General features: G+C 43.6%; 2 protein-coding genes across 6 annotated transcripts in view; one reads left to right on the top strand and one right to left on the bottom strand.

Annotated features, from left to right (window-relative positions):
• Slc16a6 (solute carrier family 16 member 6) overlaps positions 1-16,717 on the top strand; it is a 17,853-nt gene extending 1,136 nt beyond the window's left edge. Inside the window, exons 1-6 of one of the 2 annotated variants that reach the window (XM_010616835.3) lie at positions 7-177; positions 7,464-7,702; positions 10,215-10,358; positions 11,488-11,616; positions 13,260-14,072; positions 15,363-16,717. In XM_010616835.3, the coding sequence (XP_010615137.1) occupies positions 7,471-7,702; positions 10,215-10,358; positions 11,488-11,616; positions 13,260-14,072; positions 15,363-15,613 (1,569 nt within the window). In that variant the 5' untranslated portion in view covers positions 7-177; positions 7,464-7,470 and the 3' untranslated portion in view covers positions 15,614-16,717. Of the gene's footprint in view, positions 1-6; positions 178-7,463; positions 7,703-10,214; positions 10,359-11,487; positions 11,617-13,259; positions 14,073-15,362 lie in introns of those variants that run through there. The other variant, XM_010616836.3, reaches the window with a different exon arrangement.
• Arsg (arylsulfatase G) overlaps positions 1-24,446 on the bottom strand; it is a 117,953-nt gene extending 93,507 nt beyond the window's left edge. For all 4 annotated transcript variants that reach the window (XM_010616832.3, XM_010616829.3, XM_010616831.3 and 1 more), the window contains exon 1: positions 24,364-24,446. The gene's annotated coding sequence lies outside the window, so the exon portion shown is untranslated. The remainder of the gene's footprint in view (positions 1-24,363) is intronic.
• Positions 24,447-24,452: the final 6 nt, after the last annotated feature.

Raw genomic sequence — 24,452 nt, 5'->3', positions numbered from 1 at the left:
GGTGGGCGTGGGGGGGGCCGGGGTGTCAAGGCGGGAGCCAACTTGTTCTAGGCTCGGGCCCACGCCTTAAGGGGTTAAACCTTTCTCATGTTACGGAGCGGCTTATAAGGAGGGGGAGGCCAAGCCTCCGCCTTAATTGGGAGCCTTTTGGGGTTTATTCTCTTCCCTTCTAACTTGGTGAGTTGGTTTTATTATTTTACATGTTTAAAAGTTTGATTGTGGGGTTTTTTTTTTTTTTTTTTAATAAGTGTGGGGGGCCTTTGGGGAGGGGAGGCGGAGGAAGCCACTTCACATTGTAACATTTTGGAGAGGCTATTCCAAAACATTCTGTGACAGTTGGGAAGGCTCCCGGCCACCAGGATGAAGCGCGCTTCTTGCCAGTGCAGGCAGCTGGGAGTTGCAGGTCCACGACCCTGCTGCAGTCGGGGTCCGGGAAATAACCTAAAGGCTGGCCTGGCCCTGAGTACCCCCGGCCCTGGGCGAGGCAGGGGCGGCGGGCTGAGCCCGCGTGTGTGGATTTTCCGCATGAAGTTGCCTGCGCGAAATGTCAGAGGTACCTTCCTTTCCCCGGGCTCGCGCGCGCGCGCGCACAGCAGCCACTGAGGCAGCGCGAGGGAAGTGGGGCTCCCCGTCTCCATGCCGACATCTCGTTCCCGGGGGTGACCCATGTTGCCCTGGGGGAAATGCAAGGATTTTTCCCGAGGAGTGCGGGTCCTGTTCCTTGACAGAAACACCAGCGGCTCACGCAGGTCCCGCGCAACTTCCAAGGTTCGCTGGGCTTCCAGCCGCCAAGAAAGCGCTGGTGTAGCTTAGTGGTTCGGGAACGAAGGAAAATGGTTTTGCAGAGGAAATGGGTTATTTCCTTCTGGGTTGTTTGCGTTTCCCCCCACCTCAGCAGACAGGTGATAGAAGTTTGTTAGGTGTCATGTTAAAATGTCACCAAATATGAGGGGCGTTAGTCTTAGGAAAAAGCTCCCAGAGCCAACTGGGGAGGAACAGTTAACTTGGCGACCTAGAAGAGGGGCTATTTGCAGAACTAGACTTTCCTGCCGGCCTCCTTCTCAGGAGGTTTCTACCCTTTGCAAATCATGAGAAGATACGTGTCTTGTTGCCAAGAAAAGAAAAAGAAAGCCAAGTGGTTATGTTGAAGTCCGGAGTGATGCATCTCCCTAAGTCCCAAGCACTATTTTGTGGCATGTTAGGGGTCTACAAGACATCCTGCTGATGAAAACAATAGAAACACCTCTTCTCCTAATTAAGGAGAAGGGTGTCCAAGATAGAAACTGACCGTATGTAAATAAACAATGCCAAGTGGAAAAATTCCTATCTTGATGAGCACCACCAGCCCGGAGTGTTCCTTCTGTGGCTTCCAAAAAGGGACTTTCCTCCGTGGAACTCCTGAGGAAGACACTTAAATTAGGGGCTCAGGTTTCCACATCATGGGTTTGCGAAATGGGTGAATTGGTTGTGCCCAGTCATTCAACACTGCTTAGGCAGCCGTCCAGGTTAGATTTGAGATTTTTTTTTTTTTTAAATAGAGAATTCAAATGAACTTCACCCAAATACTGACTGGTTTGGGGGTCGGGGGCAGAGACAGCTTGTCAGAAGCTGTTCATCTGGGTACGCCTTAAAGGAAAATGGAGATTGCAAAGGCATCCACTCAGGCTTAGCCAGAGCCAGCAGCCCTCCCATTTTAATCCAGTTTTGAACTTTGCTCTGAACTGACCCTGGGCTAACTCAGTTGGTCTGTAATAATCTCGGCCTTCTTGTGCCCTCAGGGTAGATCTTTTCTCAACAAATTAAAATCACAGTGAAAATTCCAGGTAAAGTCGATTTCTAAGCCTTGGTAGGATACACATTTAGTTAAGGGCTGCCTTTTTTTTTTTTTTTTGGTAGTTATTTTCTTCTGTCTTTTTTCTTTAAGGGAACACTTAGATAATCAGGGCTACTAGGAAATACTCCAAACTACTTCAGAAGAACATTGGAGTGAAGGGAACCCCAATTTAGAATTATAGAATTTTGTATTTGAAAAATACCTGAGAGACTGCTTTGTCTAACCCCTGCTTTTAGAGATGATGAAATGTAGGGATTATATGATTTCAGCCAATTAGTGGAAAACAGAAATTCAGCAACTATTGCTTGATGGCTTCAAGAAGGTAAAGACCCAAACCTGTGGGTCTTCAGAGGATTTTACTGTGAAGTTCCTTTTCTTGGGCAAGGATGTAGTTCAGATGTAGAGTCCCTGCTATTAAGCTCAGGGTCCTGGGTTCCATCCCCAGCACCACACCAAAAAGAAAAAAAAATTTTTTTTTTTACTTTTACGTGGGGCAGGAAGAGATCTGAGATCAGAATCTAGTTCAATTTCCTCGTTTACCTTTGGGGACAGTGAAGATCAAGATGTGAAGTGATTCACCCGAGCCCACAGGGTCACTCAGCTTGGCACAAAAGTTAGATCCTACATAGCCAGTAATGTCCTTCCCACCAGATACAACTCCCAAACCAAATGGACAGACAGGCAGTTTTCATATTCTGGGATTTGTAGAGGCTTCTAAGTAATCAAGTTCAAAATCCAGGCTTTGGTTGCTCTGTTTGCAGAGGCAGTTTGTAAAACTAGTTGTCCTTCCCCTGAACAAATGGAAGAAAGAAAAGGAGACACAAGGAAAAGGTTTATTTTGTAACCTGGCACTTCCTCATTTTATGAGTCAATTTTATAAAGAGAGAGCTACACATTGCTTTGGGAATAATCCAGGACCTTCTTACCCAGTAAACTTCTAGTGAGTGCATAGTATGGACCCAATGCTGTGTCAGGCACCGGGTTTGCAGAGAGCGGCTGGTTGCCTTGTAGGTACTTGCGGTGTGCGATCTAACACGCAAAACACAGGCACCGTCACCTGGTAAGTCTTAGAAACCAAGCTCTTCATTGTTAGGCTATGCTGCGGCCGGCCTTCACAGCTGGAGGCAGTAGGAACTGGGACGCTTTATAACAGTAAAGGCATAAGCTTTGGAAGAGGTGCCCTCTTGCCTTATGATGATCCCAGAAATAAGAAGGCAAACTGCACTCCAGAAATCTAAGACTGCACGTGAAAATTATGTTTCGATTTAGCCACAATAGAATAGCACAAACATAAACCAGTTTTTTAAAAAATAAAGCAATTGGCCACCCAGAAGGGGGCATGGAAAGCAAACAGAAATCGGAAGTCCGCTATCTTTTATGCAGCTGTCACAAACCAGATCTAACCAGTGTCCACTCGTGTTTCCAAGAGCCATCTAGATTTGCACTTTGCTCCTATCCTAGCATAGTTTCCTGGGGTCACTCAGCCAGGTCTGACCTGAGATAGTAGTTGATTAACAGAATTCAGTGCTGAATTCAAAAGTCTCAACTGCTGAAGGTGGATTGAACCTTAAAGATTCTCCACACCAGTCTTCTCATTTGAGCAAAGAGGAATTCAGGCCCAGAGAGGGGAAGAGACTTTCTCACATAGTTAAGTGGCCTGCCATTTCACAGACCTTTTTACATATAAGGATCACGAGAGCTTTTCCCACTGGGGATTTAACTGCCTGCCTCACAAGTGCAAGGTCCCAAGTTGGATCCCTGGAACCGAAAAAAAAAAAAAGCTTTTTTTAACAAAAAGGGCTTTCTCACAATCACTGTATAAAACATGTCCCTCTCTGGCCTTTAAAATGTTGCCCTGTAGACTTAGGCGGTAGGATCCTGTATGGTGCAGATTTGATTCTGGACCATGTTAGTGAAATCTCTTTACGTTTCTGGGCTCAGCTCCTCTATCTCACAAAATAAGTAGGGGTTTACAGAAGTTGGAAGAGATGTGCTCCAAATTCCCTCAGCTGTAATTCTTTCATTTGGATTCCATTTTTCATTTGGTCTACCGGTGGTCCTCACCCTGTTTTGCAGCTGCAAATGTGATTGTAGGGCAGAGGAAGAAGAGTAGCCTCGAGGAGGACTGAAAAGCTGGCCTTGTCCAAAACATTCTGATGACTGGGAGGTAACTTCACGCCACAGCTAGTCCAGTCCCACTCATTCAAAGGCTGTCCGGCAAAAAGACTCTCCTGACCCGAAACCTTTATCCGATTTTATCCCAATGTGGTTTTTGTTCAGATTAGTCCTGAGCCCTCTTTTAAGACTTTGAAAACCTCATGGGCACATATATGGGCACCTGATTGTGCCAATGTGACCTTGGACTTAGTAGCCACTTAGTCCTGACTGCTGGTCAGAGATGTGCTGAACCCTGGAAGGACGTGGCTAGATGGCTGTAGATAGGACACTCTTCAGTCCCAAGGTTCGTTAGCATCATCAACAAATGTTTTAGTCCATGAAGGCAGAGACTGTGTCCCTCTCTTTTCACTAGAATCCCTATGATGAAAGCAGAGGGCCTAGCTAGTGCTGGTGCCTGCCTGTGATCCCAGCACTCAGGGAGGTTGAGGCTGTGGATGCAGGATCACAAGTCTGAGCCCAGCCTAGGCAACACTGTGACTTAGCAAGACTATCTCTAAGTAAAAAAAAAAACAAAACATTTTTTAAAGAGGATGGGATGTGAAGGCCCTGGGTTCAACTCTCAGTGTTGGAGAAAAAAAAGAAAGAAAAAGCAGGGAGAGCACCAGGCTGACATTAGCTAGGTGCTGTGTTGAAAACATAAGAGCTGTATAGTTTGGACGTGCACAGTAAAATAGAGATATAGTCCCTGGATTTTGTGAGTTGATTAAGATAAATGCATAAAAACAAATGACCCCCCATGATTAAATGATAACCTCTCTAGTGAAGAGTCCCTTCACGAGACAGGTGGTCAGAGGACGCCTTATGGAAAAAGGATTAGATGAAGCCGGGCCTTGGAGGACGAGCTGAGCCAACTGTAGGAAGACATCCAGCTCGGGGAAATGCCACGGCCAAAGGCAAGGTGGCCGGAGACCCGAGGGGCATGAAAAGCCCATTTTGACTGTGTTGGGAGTGTTGAGTCTTAGAACTGCAAGAAAGAAAGCTACCAAGACAGTTCAGGGTCCAATTACGAGGGACACGAAAGTCAGGCTAATCAGTGGGCCTTATCCTACAAGGAGAGAAAAACCGCTGAAAAAGCCTGAGCAGAAAACTGCCTTGAGAGTGCAATATTTCCAGAAGGCTAACTGAACCACATACATGGAGCCCGTTCAGAAGCTGTTAAAGGAGTCGGCTTCACACGGAAAACAGCAAACCCATGGCCTTGTGGAAGGGATGCAGGCCGAGGCCCTGACACCTGCAGGCTTCTCATTGCCTCCTGCTTCCCACCAACACCCTCCCCAGGGATAAGCAGTGTTGTTAATCTCCTAAATCATAAAGCTCATGCTCTTTTTACTCCTCTGCCTCAGTTGCCTCAGCCTGAGTGACTTTTGAAAGGCCCCTGCAGGAGTGCTGGGAGGCCAGGGAGCGCCTGGCTCCTGTCTTGCATCATCTGCTTTGCATGGCAGGGCCACGAACGACCATTCTGTGGCTGCTCCTCAACGGCTGGCCTGGGCTTCCCCTTCACCTTTGCTCTCGGGCACAACTCATCACCCTGCAAGGCCTTTGCTTCCGACAGCACAGGCTTCTGAAAGCATCTAATGCCCCAGTTCCCTCAGCTAAGTATTTAACAGTATCTAAGTACAAATAGTGGTAGAGTCCTTCCCAAGTACTGGGTTGCTCTGGGGATGGAACAGCCCATTAGATGAATAATACGAAGCTAGATCAGGTATGGCGCTATTTAAGATTTATAAAGTTAATTCAGAATATTAGATCTTATGATCAGAAATCAAAAGTCCATGGCATAGATGAGCTTATATCCTACTTTTTACTTGCTTTCATTTCGGACAAAACCTTTGCCCTTTGATTGAACATGAAAACTTTATGGCTAGAAGGACACACATGCACCCTTCAACAGCACTTTGTTTATGATAGGGTCTCACTATGTAGTCCAGGCCAGCCTGGAGCTTCCAGTGATCCTCCTGCCTCAGCCTAAGTGCTGGGATTACAGGCGTGCGCCACCACGCCCAGTTTGAACAGCTTTACCTACTACAACTGTAATTATAAAGAATTCCTGGGCCGGGCATGGTGGTGCACGCCTGTAATCTCAGCACTCGGGAGGCTGAGGCAGGAGGATCACTGTGAGTTCGAGACCAGCATGGGCTACATAGTGAGTTCCAGGTCAGTCTCAACTATGTAGTGAGACCCTGTCTCAAAAAACCAAAAAACAAAAAAAAAATTCCTGAGCTCGAGGTTGATTACCATTAAAAGCTCTAAGACAGCTGGGGCGTGGTGGCGCCTGCCTGTAATCTCAGCACTTGGGAGGCTGAGGCAGGAGGATTGCTAGGAGTTCAAGACCAGCCTGGGATACGCAGTGAGTTCCAGGGCAGTCTTATCTATATAAGTGAGACCCTGTCTCAAAAACAAAAAAGCTCTAAGAACATAGATTTATTTATCATTATAAGCACTATTAAATTTTAGTTGGGCTAAAGTACATATATATCACTGTTTGAAAATATACGTAACTCTGGAGGCTTTGCAGTATTCACGTGCTGGAGCTTGGCAGAGAAGACTTAAATTGAACCAGCCTCCTTGCAAGGTAAAGAGCAGTTCCTCTTACCCAGGGCTGAGTGTCAGGGCTGTTTTGATGTTTCTTGCCGGTTGAAAGGCATAGTAAGGTGAGGGTAACTTGGTTAACAGGTGCACAGACAAGGTCCTACAGGTTGGTAGAGCATTATTTAGCTGCTGTATTCTAAAGTATTTGTCATTTGCTCAGAAACAATATACCCAGGGGTGATCGGCTAGAAGCATTTAGGCTAAACAAGCTCTCAGAAGGCAGAATTCTCACATTCTGATGTATAGTTCCATTCTGTCCTTGTGTACATCTGCACAGGACACAAAATCATAAATCAGAATCCACCTCACCGGGAGCGAAATGGGAGCAGCAGGAGTTGGCTGGCCGATCTCAAGGCCAGTGGCATCGAGCAGGGATGTATGTGGCGTCTCCAGCTCTTGCCCTGTGGAAGGCGCTGGACGTGCTGTCAGTGTTCGCCCCTCACTTCCCCTTTTCCACATTTCACTTCCGGTCAGTGTTCGTTGTGATCACTTCTGTCCTTGCTTTGCTTGTCTCCTTCAACATCAGCATCTATACTTGATCTGGTGGCCATTCTGTGTCCTTCAAAAGGCCTCGAAATGGTCTGCTCTAATTCCGTGTGTTTGTTATTTGTTTCCCACTTAACTATCACAAAGAAGTCCGCCAGGTCCAAAAGTAGGTAAATAGGTAGGTAGGTACGCACATTGACAGATTGGTAGACAGACATATAAAATTGTCCAAAGACTTTGTATAACTTATAGGAGTTAAGTATTCAACCAACTTGAGGAAAGTGTTACGTCGTTCTTACCTTTTATGTGTGCTAGAGTATTTGGATAACCAACCCTAATGCTATTGGTGGTCTGAATTTTTTTTTTTTAATTTCAGATCAAGAATGACCCAAAAGAAATCAAAGCTTTGTTGCAGAGCCAATGTGTATACGCAAGTGCCTGATGGAGGATGGGGTTGGGCAGTAGCTGTTTCTTTTTTCTTCGTTGAAGTCTTTACATATGGCATCATCAAGTCATTCGGTGTCTTCTTTAAAGACTTAATGGACAGTTTTGATGAATCCAACAGCAGGATCTCATGGATAATATCAATATGTGTGTTTGTCTTGACATTTACAGGTTAGTATTTCTTCAGTCTAACCAGGATATAATCATTTGTCCCTGTTAATCTATCCAAGTACAGAATAGTTGCCGTGTCCAGAATGCAATTCCCTTATAGGCATTCTTGGCCCTCTTGAGGCTTGATTAAGTGACCAATTTTCAGAGAGTTGGGAAAATACAAAAAACAGTAGGCACTGAAAGAAAACGTCGTACTTGCCAACTTTGACTGTATTACATATCTACTGCCTACACGCTCTTAGGATTCTATAGAGTACTTTGAGACTAACAGTAAACCCCAGGTCTGTGAGCCTATAGTGACTATCTAAAAAGTGGCATCAAAAAGTACTTGGCATAGTAGGATCTGGCTTTATAAAGCACATTTAGAAAACAGGTTAGAAACACGTAAATGTGAATACCTGAAGAGATAAGACAGGATGTGTAAAAGGATATACACAGTCAGTGTTCCAAATCCAAGGGTTCCTTGCCCATAAATTCAACCAGCATCGCTGGTGACGGGTTCCACATGGACGGCTGTACCTGTATTAACATGTCCAGACTTCCTTTTCTTGTCATTATTCCCTAACAAATGCAGTGTAAGTGTTTGTGTAATGTTTACATAATATCAGGTATTATCGGTAATCTAGAGATGATTGAAAATCTGCGGGATGATGTGCGTAGGTTATTATGCAAAAAATGCTAACCAGGGACTTGAGAATCTGCAGACTGTGTTATCCTCAGCCATTGGTAGAAACAAGGCCCTGTGGATGTGGATGACAATGGTAATGCAAGATTTCATATACTGTCCTGAGGAGACACTGCACTCCAAACACCTAACTCCCTGAGGACCTGAACTCTCACCATCCAGTACTCAGATCCAACTGCATAAAATAAAACGGGGTTGTAGTGTCATTTTTAACATACTGATACTGTCTTGGTCCTGTATGCTTGATGGCCGCATACAGTCATGCCTGTCAGAAGCATCAGCAAGGATTTCCCGAGAGAACAAAGCTCTGAACTCATTTTAGAAATCCAGCCAGTCTAGACTGGGGTGGGGGCCCATGTCTGTAATCCCAGCACTGTGGGAGGCTGAGGCAGGAGGACCATGAGTTCAAGCCCAGCCTGGGCAACTTAATGACTTACCAAGACCCTGTCTCTAAATAAATAAATAAATATTTTTTAAATCCTTGAGCTGACCTTAAACTGTCCTAATTTATCCCGATATCCTGTCAAGTTAGAAGGTAATTCTAAATGATACTATTCTAGTTTTTAAGGGCTTTGAGCCAACATATTAGCTCAAAACTATGATAGTGGTTTCATTATTTGCTACATTCAATAGCAGTTTGCATCCTAATAATTAGAAGGAAACATCCATATGGACCAACTTCAACAAAACCAAATCCTTTTTATCTCCACCCTTTTTCATCCAGCTTCTAGTCTGTCTTCAACTCACCTCTCACTGGTTCGCTGATCTCAGTGTACTCAAGTCAGTGTTAACTAATGTATAACAAAGAAACTAATTTACTGGATTTAAATGTCTCGAGTGAGGCACACACAAGCCAAGCATATTATATGATTCATCTGCCTCTTTCAGTCATCTGTCGTATAGCTAGGTCTGCATAACTGAAAATTTACCTCCGTCATTTTCAGAAAAGTCAAAGTGAATAGAATTTTACTCCAAATGGAGCTTACAAAAAAAAAAAAAAGAAGAAGAACAAAGCAATGAATACAGGAGTAAAATTCAAGCAACCATAGCAAAACCAGTTTTTATTACAGAGTAACATAAATACATATTTAATTTTATAGCTGCTCATAGTCAAGATCTTTCATCTAAAAATATAGATAATGTAGATTAAGAGTTTTACACTCTTTTTGCTCTGGCTTTGAGTTTTTTGGTCCTTGGGACTGAACCCAGAGCCTTGTACTGCTAGGTGAGCTCTCTACAACGAAGTTATGACCCTAACCTCTTGGCTTTCTTTTTTTTCCTTTCCTCTTGTTTTTGTTTGTTTTTTTGTTTGTTTTTTGAGACAGGGTCTCTCTATGTAGTTGAGACTGACTTGGAACTCACTATGTAGCCCAGGCTGGTCTTCAACTCACAGTGATCCTCCTGCCTCAGCCTCCTGAGAGCTGGGATTATAGGCGTACACCACCAAGCCTGGCTTGTTTTCCTTATCTTCTTCTTTTTTTTTTTTTTTTTTTAACATGGGGTCTTGCTAGGTAGTCCAGGCTGGCCTTGATCTCACTAGGTATCTGGCCTCAAACTCTTTGCAATTCTCCTGCTTCAGCCTCCTGAGTGGTGGGCATGCCACCACACACAGCTGTTTGTTTGTCTCTTTAAAGGGACTAGCGGATCTTGTCCAATTTGAACAAATACTAAAATAATTTCTAAACAGACATCCGTAGTCATGGCACAAAATGGATTACATACTTAAAATCCTCCCTCTAGGCTCAAGACCAGGGGAAGCACCCGCCCTGCAGCCAACAGTGACCCCTCCGTGAGCTGGCCAGTCACTCTCTGTTCCTCCCCCTGCAGCTCCCCTCTCCACAGTCCTGAGCCATCGCTTCGGACACCGCCTGGTGGTGATGGTGGGAGGGCTGCTGGTCAGTGCTGGGATGGTGGCGGCCTCCTGCTCACAGAAGGCCCACGACATGTACATCTCCATCGGGGTCATCGCAGGTGAGTGGCCCTCCCGACACTTGGCTTGAAGAACAGCAACGGGGAGGGAGGGAATTAAACCCAAATCGTAATTTTTGTTACTCTTTAAAATGAATAATGTAGGGCCGGAGGTTTAGTTCAGTGGTGCCAGCTCCTGCCTGGCAAGCACAAGGCCCTGAGTTTGATCCCCGGTTCCACAAAAATGAAACAAAATAAAAAAATGAAATGAATAATGTCTGAGCCCTGTGGTCTTGAACTGGGTGATATAAAAACCCCAGGGGAGATGGAAACGTATTCTCAAGTGCCCCAGAGCTTTTGTTTGATTTGTTTTTTTAAAGTATTTACCAATAATGAAGATAGCTTCTCTTTTGCTCTTGTTTGCAGCCAAAAACCACCAAAGTAGGACTTTAGTCTCTTTAGCCAGTATTTCTCAGATAAGAGTCTCATGACCCTGGACTTATTCTTGGGAAGACTAAGAAAACATTTTCCCTTTTACTTTTTCTTGCACTGCCGGCTGTTGAACCCAGGGCTTCTTGCCTGCTAGGCAAGTTTTCACCACGGAGCTACCATATGCCTGGCCTCCGTTTTTTCTCTTCAAAGGGAGTCCATACGTACATTGCTCATGGACAACGAACATATGTTCATTAAATCTGCATGCTGGAGATGGAACCCAGAGCCTTGTGCATGCAAGGCTGGTGCCCTACCACTGAGCTACACCCCTAGCCCCCATCCCTTTTTAAAATTTTGAGTCAGGGTCCCGCTAAGTTGCACAGCCTGCCTTCAGATTTGAAGATCCCCCTGCTTCAGCCTTCTGAGTAGCTGGGATTACAGGTGTACATCACCACACCTGGCAAATACATATATAAAAACTGTTCGGTAATATATGTCCATTGTGAATTCTGTGAACTTAAAAAATTGCAGAAAAGTGAAAAACAAAACAGAAAACCGTTTTTATGCTCCCAGTGTCCTAAGACAAACTGTTGCAACATATCTAGACCTTCGATGAGACCCATTTTTCTTTGTGAATTACCTTTTTCCACAACGAGTTACTTGGCTCCTAAAAACAAAAACGGAAGTCCTCCACCTCTGAACACGTCCTTCAGTACCCATCAGTGTGTGGTTCTGTCTTCTTTTTGACTTTTGCCCACAGGTTTGGGGTACTGCTTTAGTTTCCTTCCAACTGTCACCATCCTATCACAGTACTTTGACAGAAGACGCTCAGTGATCACTGCAGTTGCTTCCACAGGAGAATGTTTTGCTGTTTTTGCCTTTGCACCAGGTAGGTGGACAACAGCAGCCTACAAATCACTGTGGAATAGGGGAAACCACTCTTGCTGTGCTTTTTCCAACAGTGGGGTAGACTTTCACTGTATGCATAATGAAAGGTTGTTCGCCCTCTCTTCTTCCAGGGCATTTTTAGGCTGTATCCTTCCAACCCCTATTTTAGGAATTTAAACCTTTTCAGTCTAGTCCAGCTTTACATAAATAGGAAGATACACGAGGTGTACTCAGTGGTAAGACTTGCGTGAAGCAAACAAAAAAATTCTAAAATAATTTAATGATGTTAGATTGTTCATATTTTTCTCCCCTTTCAAAAGACATGCATTCATTGTGGACTTAAATTAGGATAATAAAGTCAGTTTTATGATGTGCACATGGATATTCTCATAGCAAAATTTTTGCCTCAACTAATATTAATACATGAATGCCAAGAAAACTGAGGTAGGAGACAGGTAACCTTGGAAACCCAGATTCTTTCTTTCTCTGCCATTTCTTGAGGAGTGTCAGTGGCCTGCATTTTCTTCATAGGAGAGACTGGTGTTTAGGAGTGGCACGACAATGTCAGCAGCATTTCAGATGCTTCTGAAAATTAAGTATGTGCATGTAAACATACAGAGAGAAGCAGAAATACAGAGAGGCAAGAAATAGTTCATGTTCTGGCTTTTTTCAGTACTGAAGACTTGAACTCTAATCCTTTTTATTTTGAAAAAGAGTCTCACCGCGTCACTAAATCGCCCAGGCTGGACTCTTAACTTGTGATCCTCCTATCTCAGCTTTCCAGAGTGCTGGGATTACAAGCATGGGCCGTCACACCCAACTTGAGAAGATTCTTCATGGTCTTGCGGAGCCTGCATTATTCTACTGTAGTGAGGGAGGTTTAAACTCTCTTTAGCTCCATCCTGTGTCCAGCCTCTCCCTCAGGTCCCCTCTGGTCAGCAGCCTCTGCCCCAATTTAATAGCAAGAAGAGGGTGGTGGTTAAGGGCATGCCTCAGGGAGAGACTTAAGAGAACTATATCATTTAATTCCAGGATACTCTTAGAGTCTTCGTTCATTTTTTGTTTAATTCATTATTCCTAAGGACTGAACGAGTGGCTGTAGAACTGTATAGCGCAGAGGTTGACAAGTTATTTTTATAAAAGGCCATGTAGTAAATATTTTAGGCCGTGCAGATTGTATCGTCTCTGTCACAACTACTCAGTTATGCTGTCCCAGCACAAAAGCATTCATAGACTACGTAAATGAATGCACATGGCTGGGATCCTATTCAGCTTTAGTAACAGAAACAGGCAGTAGATCAGATTTAGCCTGCAGGTCATTGTTCATCAAACCTTGGCACAGGTCACAAACTTCACTTCCTGTGCTTCTATCTGAAAAAAACACACCCTGCCAAGCTCTCCTGGAGATGTGAGTACAGAAATCTTTTATATACAACAATCATTGTGCACATTTTCTCCTTCTTGACTCATAAAATGCACCAAAACCTAGAATAAAGGATAGTCTGGATTGACGGCATTAGCACTGTTGACTGCATTTTTGCCAAAACTCGTACCAGATATGCATGCAGATGTTTTCTGGATATTGACTTGTGGGTCTGGAGTTCCAGACTAACCTTCGAATTCCCTTCGCTCCCTCTCTTCCAGCCATCACGGCTCTCAAGGAGCAGATCGGCTGGAGATACAGCCTTCTCTTCGTGGGCCTGCTGCAGTTAAACATCGTCGTCTGTGGGGCACTGCTGAGACCAATTATCATCAGAGGACCCGAGTCGCCGAAAACAGCGCCCCATGAAAACCGAAAAGAAGCGCAATATATGCTTGAAAATGAGAAAACGCGAACCTCTCTAGACTCCATTGACTCAGGAGTAGAACTAACTACCTCACCGAAAAATGTGCCTAGTCATGCTGCTGCCGAGCCGGAGCCCAGGGCTGAGCAGCAGATCCCAGGGAAGACCGGTTCCTCCCGCAGTGAGAAGAAAGGCCCGTTGTTAGACTTCTCCATTTTGAAAGAGAAGAGTTTTATTTGTTATGCACTATTTGGTCTCTTCGCCACACTGGGGTTCTTTGCACCTTCCTTGTACATCATTCCTTTGGGCATTAGTCTGGGCATCGACCCCGATCGCGCTGCTTTTTTATTATCTACCATGGCAATTGCTGAAGTTTTTGGAAGAGTCGGAGCTGGTTTCATCCTCAACCGAGAGCCCATTCGTAAGATCTACATTGAGCTCATCTGCACCATCTTACTGACCGTGTCTCTGTTTGCCTTCACTTTTGCTACTGGATTCTGGGGCCTCATGTCATGTAGCATATTTTTTGGGGTTATGGTTGGAACAATTGGGGGGAGCCACATACCACTGCTCGCTGAGGACGACGTGGTGGGAATTGAGAAGATGTCCTCCGCAGCAGGCGTCTACGTGTGCATTCAGAGCATAGCAGGGCTGGCAGGACCACCCCTGGCAGGTAATTTAAAGGCCCAACACACACACCCGTCTACACTCCTAGTTTCCTGTTCAAGTCTAATTTTAAAACCTACTTCCACATTTATACTTGCTTGCATTTTAGGGCTGCAAAGGATGAGAAGTCCCCTGAGCCAACCCCCTTGATTTAAACACAAGGAAACTGTAGGCCAAAGAATTTAAGCTAACAGCCACACAGTAATGACACTAGGCCAGGATCAGAACCTGTGTCTGCCGGTTCCAGCTGCCCGAAGCCCTTTTTTTTTTTTTTTCTCCCAGATGAAGTCTTGCTTTGTAGTTCAGGCTGGCCTGGAAGCTGCAGGATCCTCCTGCCTCAGGATCCTCCTGCCTCAGGCTCCTAGGTGCTGGAATTACTGGCATGCACCATTGTACCTGGCGCCCAGGTACCATCTATCATCTGCCTTGTCTAACGCCAGAGGGGAAGCCCATGGATATGGGATCTTTGTAGCCCATCTGACTTTGGGGCAAATAGAACTAAGGGACTTCTTCTGTAAGGTTATTTTCCTTCCTTAGGACAGGTGTTTGGGGATTGAGCACATAGCATTCTACAAATACTTAATTGGTTAGTACAGAATATTTCTTTCTTAGAGAAACCTTAACCCATTAAAAGATACCTGAAGTGAATGCAAGCAAAATAATACAGCTTTTTCCATATTTAAGAATACTACCTTTTAAGCTGGGTTTAAGGGCACACACCTGTATTCCCAAGTACTTGAGAGGCTCAGGCATAAGGATTGCAAGTTTGAGGCCAGTCTGGGCAACTCAGTGAGACCCCGTCTCAAAACAAAATTTTACAGAGGGCTGGAAATGCAGCTCAGCGGGGAAGTGCTTGGCTGGCATGTGGGAGGCCCTGGGTTCAATCCCTTATTCTCTCTCCACCAGAAAAAGAATATTGGGCTGGGAATTTAGCTCAGCGGTTCTGCCACCTGCCTTGTAAGTGCAAGGTCCCAGGTTCGATCCCCAGTACCAAAAACAAAAAAGAATATTATCTTTTCAAAGAAATATACATCAAACTGTCCCATGTTTTAGGTTCTTAAGTAGGACAGACCGTGAAGCACAAACTTAGGTTCTTCCAGTGCTAAGTACAGTACACTGTGTGTTTATTTCTTCTCTCTAGTCTAACTGAAATCTCTATCTTCAACATTTTTTTTTCTTGAGGAAAAACAAAATAAGGAAGGCGAAGAAACGGAGCAGGTTCTGAATCGGATGGTACCCCAGGTGAGAGTCCACATGTAGTAACGATGTTGTTAACAATGCCAATGCTTTCTCCCAGGTCTGCTTGTGGACCAAAGCAAGATATACAGTAGAGCCTTCTACTCCTGCGCGGCTGGCATGACTGTGGCTGCCATGTGCCTTGCCCTGGTGAGACCGTGTAAGCAGGGACTGTGCCGGCATCGTCATTCAGGTAAAAAGAAACCAGACAGCCATCGTGGGAAGACACTCCAGGACCTACCCGAGGACTTTCTGGAGATGGATCTTGGGAAAATTGATCCTAGAGTTCATGTGACTGTAGAGCCAGTATGACACGTTTTCGTGTCACAGCAGCCACGCTGTTGGCTGGAAAGGGGGCCCTGGGACACGGGGCAGAGGAGCTAACCACTCAATTCCGCTTTCAAAGCTGCATCTTAAAGGGAATGTACATGTGAGCAGCACTACCGACATCTTTCCTTCCTCCCTTTTCCTTTTCGTTTTTGAAGCCAAAACAAAAACAACCATATGTAAGTCTGGCTGTATTCAGTAGCAATACACAGATACACAGAAGGACTCTTTGGTTCACATTCCACTATTAAAATAGTGACATGAATTAATAAAGCACACTTCGCAGGTGATAAATTCCTATCTCAGAAAACGACCTCTAGCCCAGGTCACCGAAAGGAAATTGGCCATTCCAAAAACAAAATGTCTTGAATCATGGAAAAAAATTATTTTCAGAAATATGAGTAAAGTTTTTTGAAAGAATTTGAAAAATGCTGAGTTTCCATTAAATTACAGCCTCTGAATTTTACAAATATTGCATGAGACAAGTATGCCATAGTTTAAGACCAAACACTTGAATAATAAGCAGAAAACTTAATATTATGTGATCGGAGTTTCATGAATGTGAAGACTACCACTTCTTATGGCCAGTCATCACCAGAAGTATTTTAATACAGAATATACTAAATTACATTCAAAAATGTATTTCCTATTGCTTTTAGTTATTCAGAAATATGTGATTGTAGTGTCCTTTATTTAAAGCACTATTTATTATTAAGTTATTCTAGGGTAACTGAAATAATCAAAAGAAATGAAAAGTGGGCTGGGGATTTAGCTCAGTTGTTCCACCGCCTGCCTTGCAAGTGCAAGGTCCTGAGTTTGATCCCCAGTACCGAAAAAAAGAAAAGAAATGAAAAGTAATCTGAGACAGACATTGCATTTTTACCTCCTTGCAATCCTTTTAATGTCTCAAAAAATTCTTAACCTTGTAAAAGGCCAGTTTGTGATGATTCTTCAGTTTGATTAAAGGTAACGTGTGCGATTTTAAAGGGTGTGGAGGAGGAAAATGGACAGCAAATTGCCTTAGCTTCTTTCTTCTTTTTTGCGGGAGGGGTACTGGGGATTAAACTCAGGACCTTGTGCTTGTGAGGCAAGCGAGGTATCATTGAGCTACATCCCCAGCCCCGCCTTAGCTTTTAAAAAGATAACTTGTTTTATTAGCTAAGTATACTTGAGGATCTTCTCTGATCAAAATTTCTTTTGTTGAATTGTTGAAGCAGTTCTGATTTTTTTTTTAAATCTTAACTGTTGAGGTTTATCTGTATTTTATTTGGAGTACCAAATTTGTGATGTTGCTGTCACAAGTTACAAGTGACCATTTACATCTGACATAGAGCTTGACTTGATTGTTCTGTGTTGCCATAGGTATCAAGTAACTGGTCGTTATTTTGGAGTCACACTACATGTTTAATATTTCTCATTTTAGCAATTTTCTGTAAAGAGAATAAGAGGTGGGCTGTTTCCTCATCTATTTTAACTGAATCTCACCTGACAGGTGATGGTCAATGCTTGCTGCTCCATCTTTATTCATCTTTATTGTTAATTTAAGACTACTCAGGGGGAAAATAGAACAAGCCTAGTTTGGTTCCAGGTAAACACAAGCTTGAATATTTCTCTGCACTAAAAGGAAAGGGGCATAGATTATCACCACTGGCTACATTTTGTATAGCATTTTATCAGCCATAGAAATAGGACAATCTGTAAAACTCCGGGGCGGTTGCAGGAGGAAAAGACAAAGTGTCTGTCTAACACAGATGCACCTGAAACAGGCAAGGTTGGGACGTAGTAAATCTGCCGGGCTTGAGGAAAAGCTTGAGCTGGCAGCTTTGCGTACTTACACAACTTCAGCACTTTACAGCATACTTTGTACTATGAATGTTTGATCCAGTTTAATATTTATGATCAATTTCTGAGAGATCTGCTCTATGTCCATTCTGTTAACTGCATGAGAAAAAACATGTATGCCAATTTCAGTATGTCAATAATCAAGGTTTTAAATGTTTGGAAGAAAATAAAAACAAGATTTGTTCTGTATTAGTGACATTCTGGTACTTCTAGATTTACAATAAATGTATGGCTTCTTATTGAAAGAGACTTATTTTTTGTCTGTGGTAAAGTTTTGTTATTCACTTAACAGCATTCATTCTTTGAGCCAATTAAAATTATAAAAACTCCAGTAAATTCATTTTACATAAATACTTTTTACATTTTTCTGCACAACCTTTTTTAGCTGTATTACAGACATAAAATTTCTCTGAGGTATCTATTGAACTTGTCGTTGAAAAGAGGACAACTATCACATTGAATCCTTCTGTCTTTTTTACTTTCACATCACTGAGACAAAATACTCTGTACTCACAAGTTACAGGAGGAAAGCTTTATCTTGGCTCACAGTTTGTAGGGGTTTCATTTCATGGTTGGCCGGCCCCAAGGCAGGGTGGCAGGGTGGGAAGGTCTGGCGGAGAAACACACTTCACCTAAGAGGGAAGAGAGGCACCACGGAAGGAGATAAACTTCCGGGAAACCCTCCCTGTGACTCTCCTCCAGCCGGACCCACCTCCTAACGGTAAGCCAGCCACACTGCCTGTCCCAAAAAACCACCTAGGAGTGCAAGAGGCTTTGGGGGGACATCAAGCTATAAACCATTATGCCTTCCTACAGATTATTTAAAGCACCTCAGAAAATACTTTTTAAGGGTAGTCTTAAATCATAGATAACAGGAGACGGAAATAAAAATTAAACAGGACAGTCAAACGAAGGAGAGTAGTTTCAACCAACCACTGCACTGAGAATGAAAAGAGTGACTGAATCATTTCTCAATGAAAACATGAATGAAATGACACTGTGGTAGCCACTAGGCCTACTGAGAGTAGTAAGGATGAAAAGTTAAGCATACTTGACTTAGGGTTTGATCTTAAATGTCCCCAAAGGCCCTATGTTGAAGTCTTGGTTGTGGCCCCACTAGGAGGTGGCATTTGGGGGGCGCCCTTCAGAGGCACACTGGGATCCCAGCCCCGTTCCTCCCTCCCTCCCTCTCTCTCTCTGCTTCCTGATCACCATGAGATGAGCAATCTTGCTCCATTAAGGGCTTCTGGCCACCATGTTTGCCCCAGGCCCAGGTAATCGTGGTCTGAAATCTCTGAAACAAAGAACAAAAAATGATCTCTCTGCCTTTTAAGTTGTTTATCTCAGCTATTTTGTCACCCCGAGGGAAGAAGGTCAGCTAAGACAACTATCTAAATTCAGTCGCAGAACAGTCCTGCGAATTTTCCTAACCTCTAAGAAAACAGCACAGACTCCAAGCCAGAGGTTGGCAAGCTTTTTCTATGAAGGTCCAGAGAGTAAATGCTGAAGGTTTTACAGGTGGTGAGGTTTCTGTGGAGACTATTCATCTCTGCCGTCTTGATATGAATGTAGACTGTTTCCCTCCCCCAAAGTACAATTATTCCGGTTTTCAAAATGAGTACTGTAATCCTAGCAGTAGGGAGACTGAGGCAGGAAGACTGACACGAGTTCAAGGCCAGCCTGAACTACAAAGGGAGACCCCGTCTCAAAAGAATACATAAATACATAAATAAACAGTGACTTAAAATCAGGAGTCCTCTCAAGACAAATGTATCCTTGACTGAGTCAATGTTTCCAACCCTTTTCACAAAGTTACCCATTTTATACTCCAATACCATGCGATGTATCCAGGCCTGGCTCTGCACACCTTTAATCCCAGCGTTCAAGAACTTGAGGGAGGAGGATCACCACAAATTCAAGGCCAACCTAGGCTAGCACAGTAAGATCAGGGCCAGCCTGGAATACGCAGCAAGACCCCATTTCAAAAAAAGGACAAACAAACAAAAATTAATGTAACTTTTGTGCATTTATTTGCCTTTCTTTGAGCTTAACACCTGGTGATAAAAACAAAAATGCAGTTTCTTCTCCCTCCTCCTTCTTTTTCTTCCTCTTCCCTGTCCCTTTCCCCTCCTTCACGCATGCACGTGCCTGTGTGCGCATGCGTGTGTGCTACTGGGGATTGACCTCACTGAGCTACATCCCAGTTTTTTTCTCTCATTGAGTTTATTGGTGCATTTTAGGTATATAGCACAGTTACATTCATTATTGGGATCTTATACCTTTACATGGCAGGTCTTGGTTCTCATTTTTTCCCTTACCCCTGCCCTCTCTTCACCCAATCCTCTCTTCCCTATTTACAAAAATGTTATTTCCATTTTTTCATTTTCTCATATTTTTTCTTTTCCCTTATTACCTTTCCCCTACCCTTCCCACTTCCCCTACACCTTTAGCCCTTTCCTTCCTATTTCACATTGTCAACCATACTATTAGGCTCTTATTTACAATTACAGTTTTTCACACCACAGAAACTATTCATTATTTACTCATGTGTGACTTGTTTATTTCCCTAGCATCTTCTTTGAGACAAGAAATTCACTAAAATGCCCTGGCTGGGGTCAAACTTTCAATGCTCCTGCCTTAGCCTACCAGAGTGCTGGGATTACACCACTCTGGTCAGCTGGGAAATGCATTCTAAGTCCAGGTTTTGACTCTCTGGATTCAAATCACCTGGAAGTATTTATTACATTTAGATTTCCATGCTCCTAAGTTAAAATCATCATGATCATTATATCCCCCCATATCCAAACATGGAAAGCACCAATGAGGATTGAGAATTTAGAAGCCACTGCATTTATTTTGGTTTTTTTTTTTTTTTTGAGACAGGGTCTCACTATGTAGTTGAGACTGACCTGGAATTCACTATGTATCCCAGGCTGGTCTCGAACTCACAGCGATCCTCCTGCCTCAGCCTCCCGAGTGCTGGGATTATAGGCGTGCGCCCCCATGCCCGGCTAGAAGCCACTGCATTTAAAATGTTTAATGTTTACGAACATTACTTAAAATAGCCAATATAAGGACAAATTAGACATGCTACACTCTGAATGACCAGTCCTACAAGTGTACTTTGCCTGAGAAAAGAGAGGTTGTCTTTGTCTTCCATTTGTCCTCAACCCAGAAGTGAGTCCTCAAAGTGGACAACCACCTCCAACAGATGGGCCAAGCACAAGGGCCTAAGAAAGGAAGCTGGGTCCCCCTGGTGTTCAGTTCTGATAATTACTCTACAGGCGCAGGACAAGGAAAAGTGCTACAAGAACTCACACCTTTGCTTTTCACACAAACGCTCTCAGACCCAAATCAAAAGGACCTCAGTGCTCATCCAGGAGAAACTGGACGGGAAGCCAGATGCTGCAGAACACTGAATTTTGGGAGAAAATACTAATTGTGGTCATGTGTTTAGATCATTTATGCCTTTCCACTAACTCTAAGAAAACACGATCTTAATCTTCATTTGCTAATCATGACACACCGTATTTACCATTGCAATAATTTTTGTTATGAATTTTTTCATAGAATAGCTTTTATATTTTCTTTATTAATATCTACTTTTAAAATATTTTAAAAATAAAATTTAATAAAAATATTTTTAAAATAAAATTTAATGATACTAAAAAAAGCCAACAACAACAAGGATGCAGTCTACCCTAGCAACTCCCTCCCCTAGAATTCAACCAGAACTTTAAGAAACTCTTCTGAGCCCAAAGTGGTGGCACACAACTGTTATCCCAGCACTCTGGGAGGCTGAGGTGGGAGGATCTCAAGTTCAAGCCCAGTCTGGGCAACATAGCAACTTGGAGAGATCCTGTCTCTAAATTAAAAAGGAAAAAACTTTAACGGCTTGAGATGTAGTTAAGTGTGAAAGTCTGGGCTTCAGTCCCCAATACACCTCTGCTACACTGATGCCCACTCCTTCTTCGTCCCAACTTTGCCCGAGTTCCAGCCTTGAAAATGCCCACGTGCAGCAGGCAGAGGTCAACTAGGCATCTCCAACATAATATGTTCTCAGAGGAACTCTGGCGCCTGCTCCTCCAACCACAAATCCTCCCAGCTCCACTTTCTACGTATACCCTGAACCTAAAGTTTTGGGAACTCCACCTTACCCCAATTCGTCTCGAGCACCTTAATTGGATTGACAATAATCTCCCAGCTTGTTTGCCTGCTTCCACTTCTGCCTTCATTTCCCACACAGCACCATGATAAAACCCTTTAAAGCACCAGACAGACACAAATCCTTAATGGTGGGCCTGGGTGAGCTGCCGGATGCTGTTACTTTCCCCTTTCACCCTGGCCTTCCTGGTTATCCTGCTTCTCCCTGATTCGTTCTTACTGTCCCAAGGCCTGGGCCTCCAAAACTGCAGTTCTCTTTGCCTGGTACCTCCTTCCCCTAAATGTGGATATGGTGTGACCTTTGGATCTGTTCAGTTTCAAATGCCACCTGCATGGAAGAGAAAAGAGACGATCCTCCTCAAGACAGTTTTTTTCTCTTTTAGGGGGAAGGTGGGGGACACTGAGGATCAAACCCAAGGACACTCTTACCACTGAGCTACAACCCCAGTCCTTTTTTATTTTACCTTTAATTTATTTATTGGTACCAGGGATCAAACTCCCCGTCCTTTTTTATATTTTGTTTTGAGACAGGTTCTTGCTAAATTGCCTTAAGGGAACTTTCCATCCTCCCTCAGCCTCGCTCAGTGCCAGGATAGCAAGTGCACACCACTCGGAATTCTTTCCTCTGACATTATATTACAAAAGCATTTGTTTGCTCCTTGCTTATCTGCCTCTTCCACAAACATATTCAGATGGTGAAGCTCTGTTCACTGCTGTTATATCCCGCGGTGTTGGGCAGAGCCTATTATTTCTCATCCCCTCCCCCTACATGAGAGAAAACAAAAGGTATCTCTTCACAAATGCAGCCAAAAAGGCTGGTGCTGCTAGCAGGTCGCTCGGTGGCACTAATGGCTCAGACCTGTGCCCAGGACCTATCTCCCAACATCGAAGCACAGGTCTGCAAGAGGCTGGCGGGTGATTCCAAAAGGGATGCCTCAGCTGCAAGGACGAAAAACTGATCCACCAACAGAGACCGAACGAAACAGAGGGGACAAAGTAACGCAGGTGCGAGGGTGCCAATGGAGGGCTGTGAGTTTTAACACACTGCCCACTCGGATTCTGTTTTAACCTAACCTTTTGTCCAGTATGCGTCATTGACACATAGTAATTGTACATCGTTACAGGATACAGTCTATCACCCCAGCCATTTATCATTTCTTTTTGTTGAGAACATTCAAAATCCTGCCACTAGCTATTTTAAAATTTGTGCTCGACTATTTTTTTGTTTTTGTTTTTGTTTTGCAGTGCTAGGAATCACAACCAGGCCTTTTACATCACGGCCAAGCACTGTACTGTGCGGCTACACCCCTAACCATAACTGACATTTTTCCCATGATGCATTTTTAAACACCTCAGCCGGTAGCAACTACTTTTCTAAATATTTTACCTCTCTTTTTTGTGTTTTTTTTTCCTTCCACTCACTCCATCTCTGACCTTTTGTTGTTGTTGTTGTTGTTCTAAGGCAAAAGTACATAGACTAATTTCTCTTACTTTGAGCAACCTCCTTTGGCCCCACCTGAACAGAAAAGAAGTTAAAAGATAAATCTTCTAACCCCTTTTATACACACAACATGAAAACTGTTTGGTTTCCAGCCAGTATAGTTCCATGAGGTCATGTAACATCGTGAAAACCATGCAAAACTCGACACGAGGAAAACTGGGATTGGATCTCAAGTTTGCCATCGGTTTAACTACACACAAGCTTAGTTAGCCAGAGTTTGTTTCTGCATCAGCAGAATGAACTAAACTTTGCAAAACTCGACACGAGGAAAACTGGGATTGGATCTCAAGTTTGCCATCGGTTTAACTACACACAAGCTTAGTTAGCCAGAGTTTGTTTCTGCATCAGCAAAATGAACTAAACTATTTCCATACTCTTACCACTTTACAGCTCTGCTCTCCAAACATGAAAATGCATCCGAAAGAAAGAGCTAGCCCTTGGCAATGAAGGGGAAGGTTAAAATGAAAACAAAACGAAACAAAAAACAATCTGCAACAGAGAAGAGCAGCACAGTGGAAAACCCACTGACTCCAGAGTCCCTTATGGTTGCTGCCAAAGACCTCCATGGCCCTTTTCTTGCATAAGCCTCTCTCTCCTATTGGCTCAGTTTCATGGGCACATCTTTCCAGGTAGACTAGAGATGGGAGGTCACCTAGAGCTGCATTCTCCAAATACACGAGCCACAAGCCATATGGGGCTGAAAACCTGAAATACAGTCACTCCAAAGACAGATGTGCTATGAGAAATACACACCTGACTTTGAAGAATTGATACTAAAAATTAATATGTTACTTCAATATTTACATTGACTACATGTTGAAATAATATTTTGTTTTTGTTTTTTGAGACAGGGTCTCACTGTGCGGTGCAGGCTGCCCTTACAGTCACTATGTAGCACAGGCTGGCCTCGAACTGGAGGTGATCCTCCTGCCTCAGCCTCCCAAGTGCTGGTATTTCAGGTATGCGCAACCACACCTGGCTTGAAATAATACTTTGGGTGCACTCTGTTAAATAATATATATGATTGAAATTAATTCCATCTACTTTTTGCATTTGTTAATGTGGCTACTAGAAAAGTTAAAACTTCCATAAGTGGCTCGCATTATACTTCCATCGGACGGTGCTGCTCTAGATATTGGGTATCAGAATCTAGAAAGTAACCAAGATTCAAACTTTTAAACGAAGCACTTTGTAAATGCTGAACCGAGAGAGAACTGGTTGCACTCACACTGCTCGGCGGTTCTCGCCATCCCGATGTTCAAGGCCAAGCCCAGAGCGCTCACACAAGGGCGCAGCCCACGCCTCTCCGAGGCGGCC

Source organism: Fukomys damarensis, unplaced genomic scaffold (genome assembly GCF_012274545.1).
Source record: "Fukomys damarensis isolate Sample0158 unplaced genomic scaffold, DMR_v1.0_HiC HiC_scaffold_23, whole genome shotgun sequence".
In the NCBI taxonomy this organism is placed as follows: domain Eukaryota; kingdom Metazoa; phylum Chordata; class Mammalia; order Rodentia; family Bathyergidae; genus Fukomys; species Fukomys damarensis.
The sequence above is the reverse complement of the archived record's forward strand: the minus strand, read 5'-3'. Positions and strand labels throughout refer to the sequence as shown.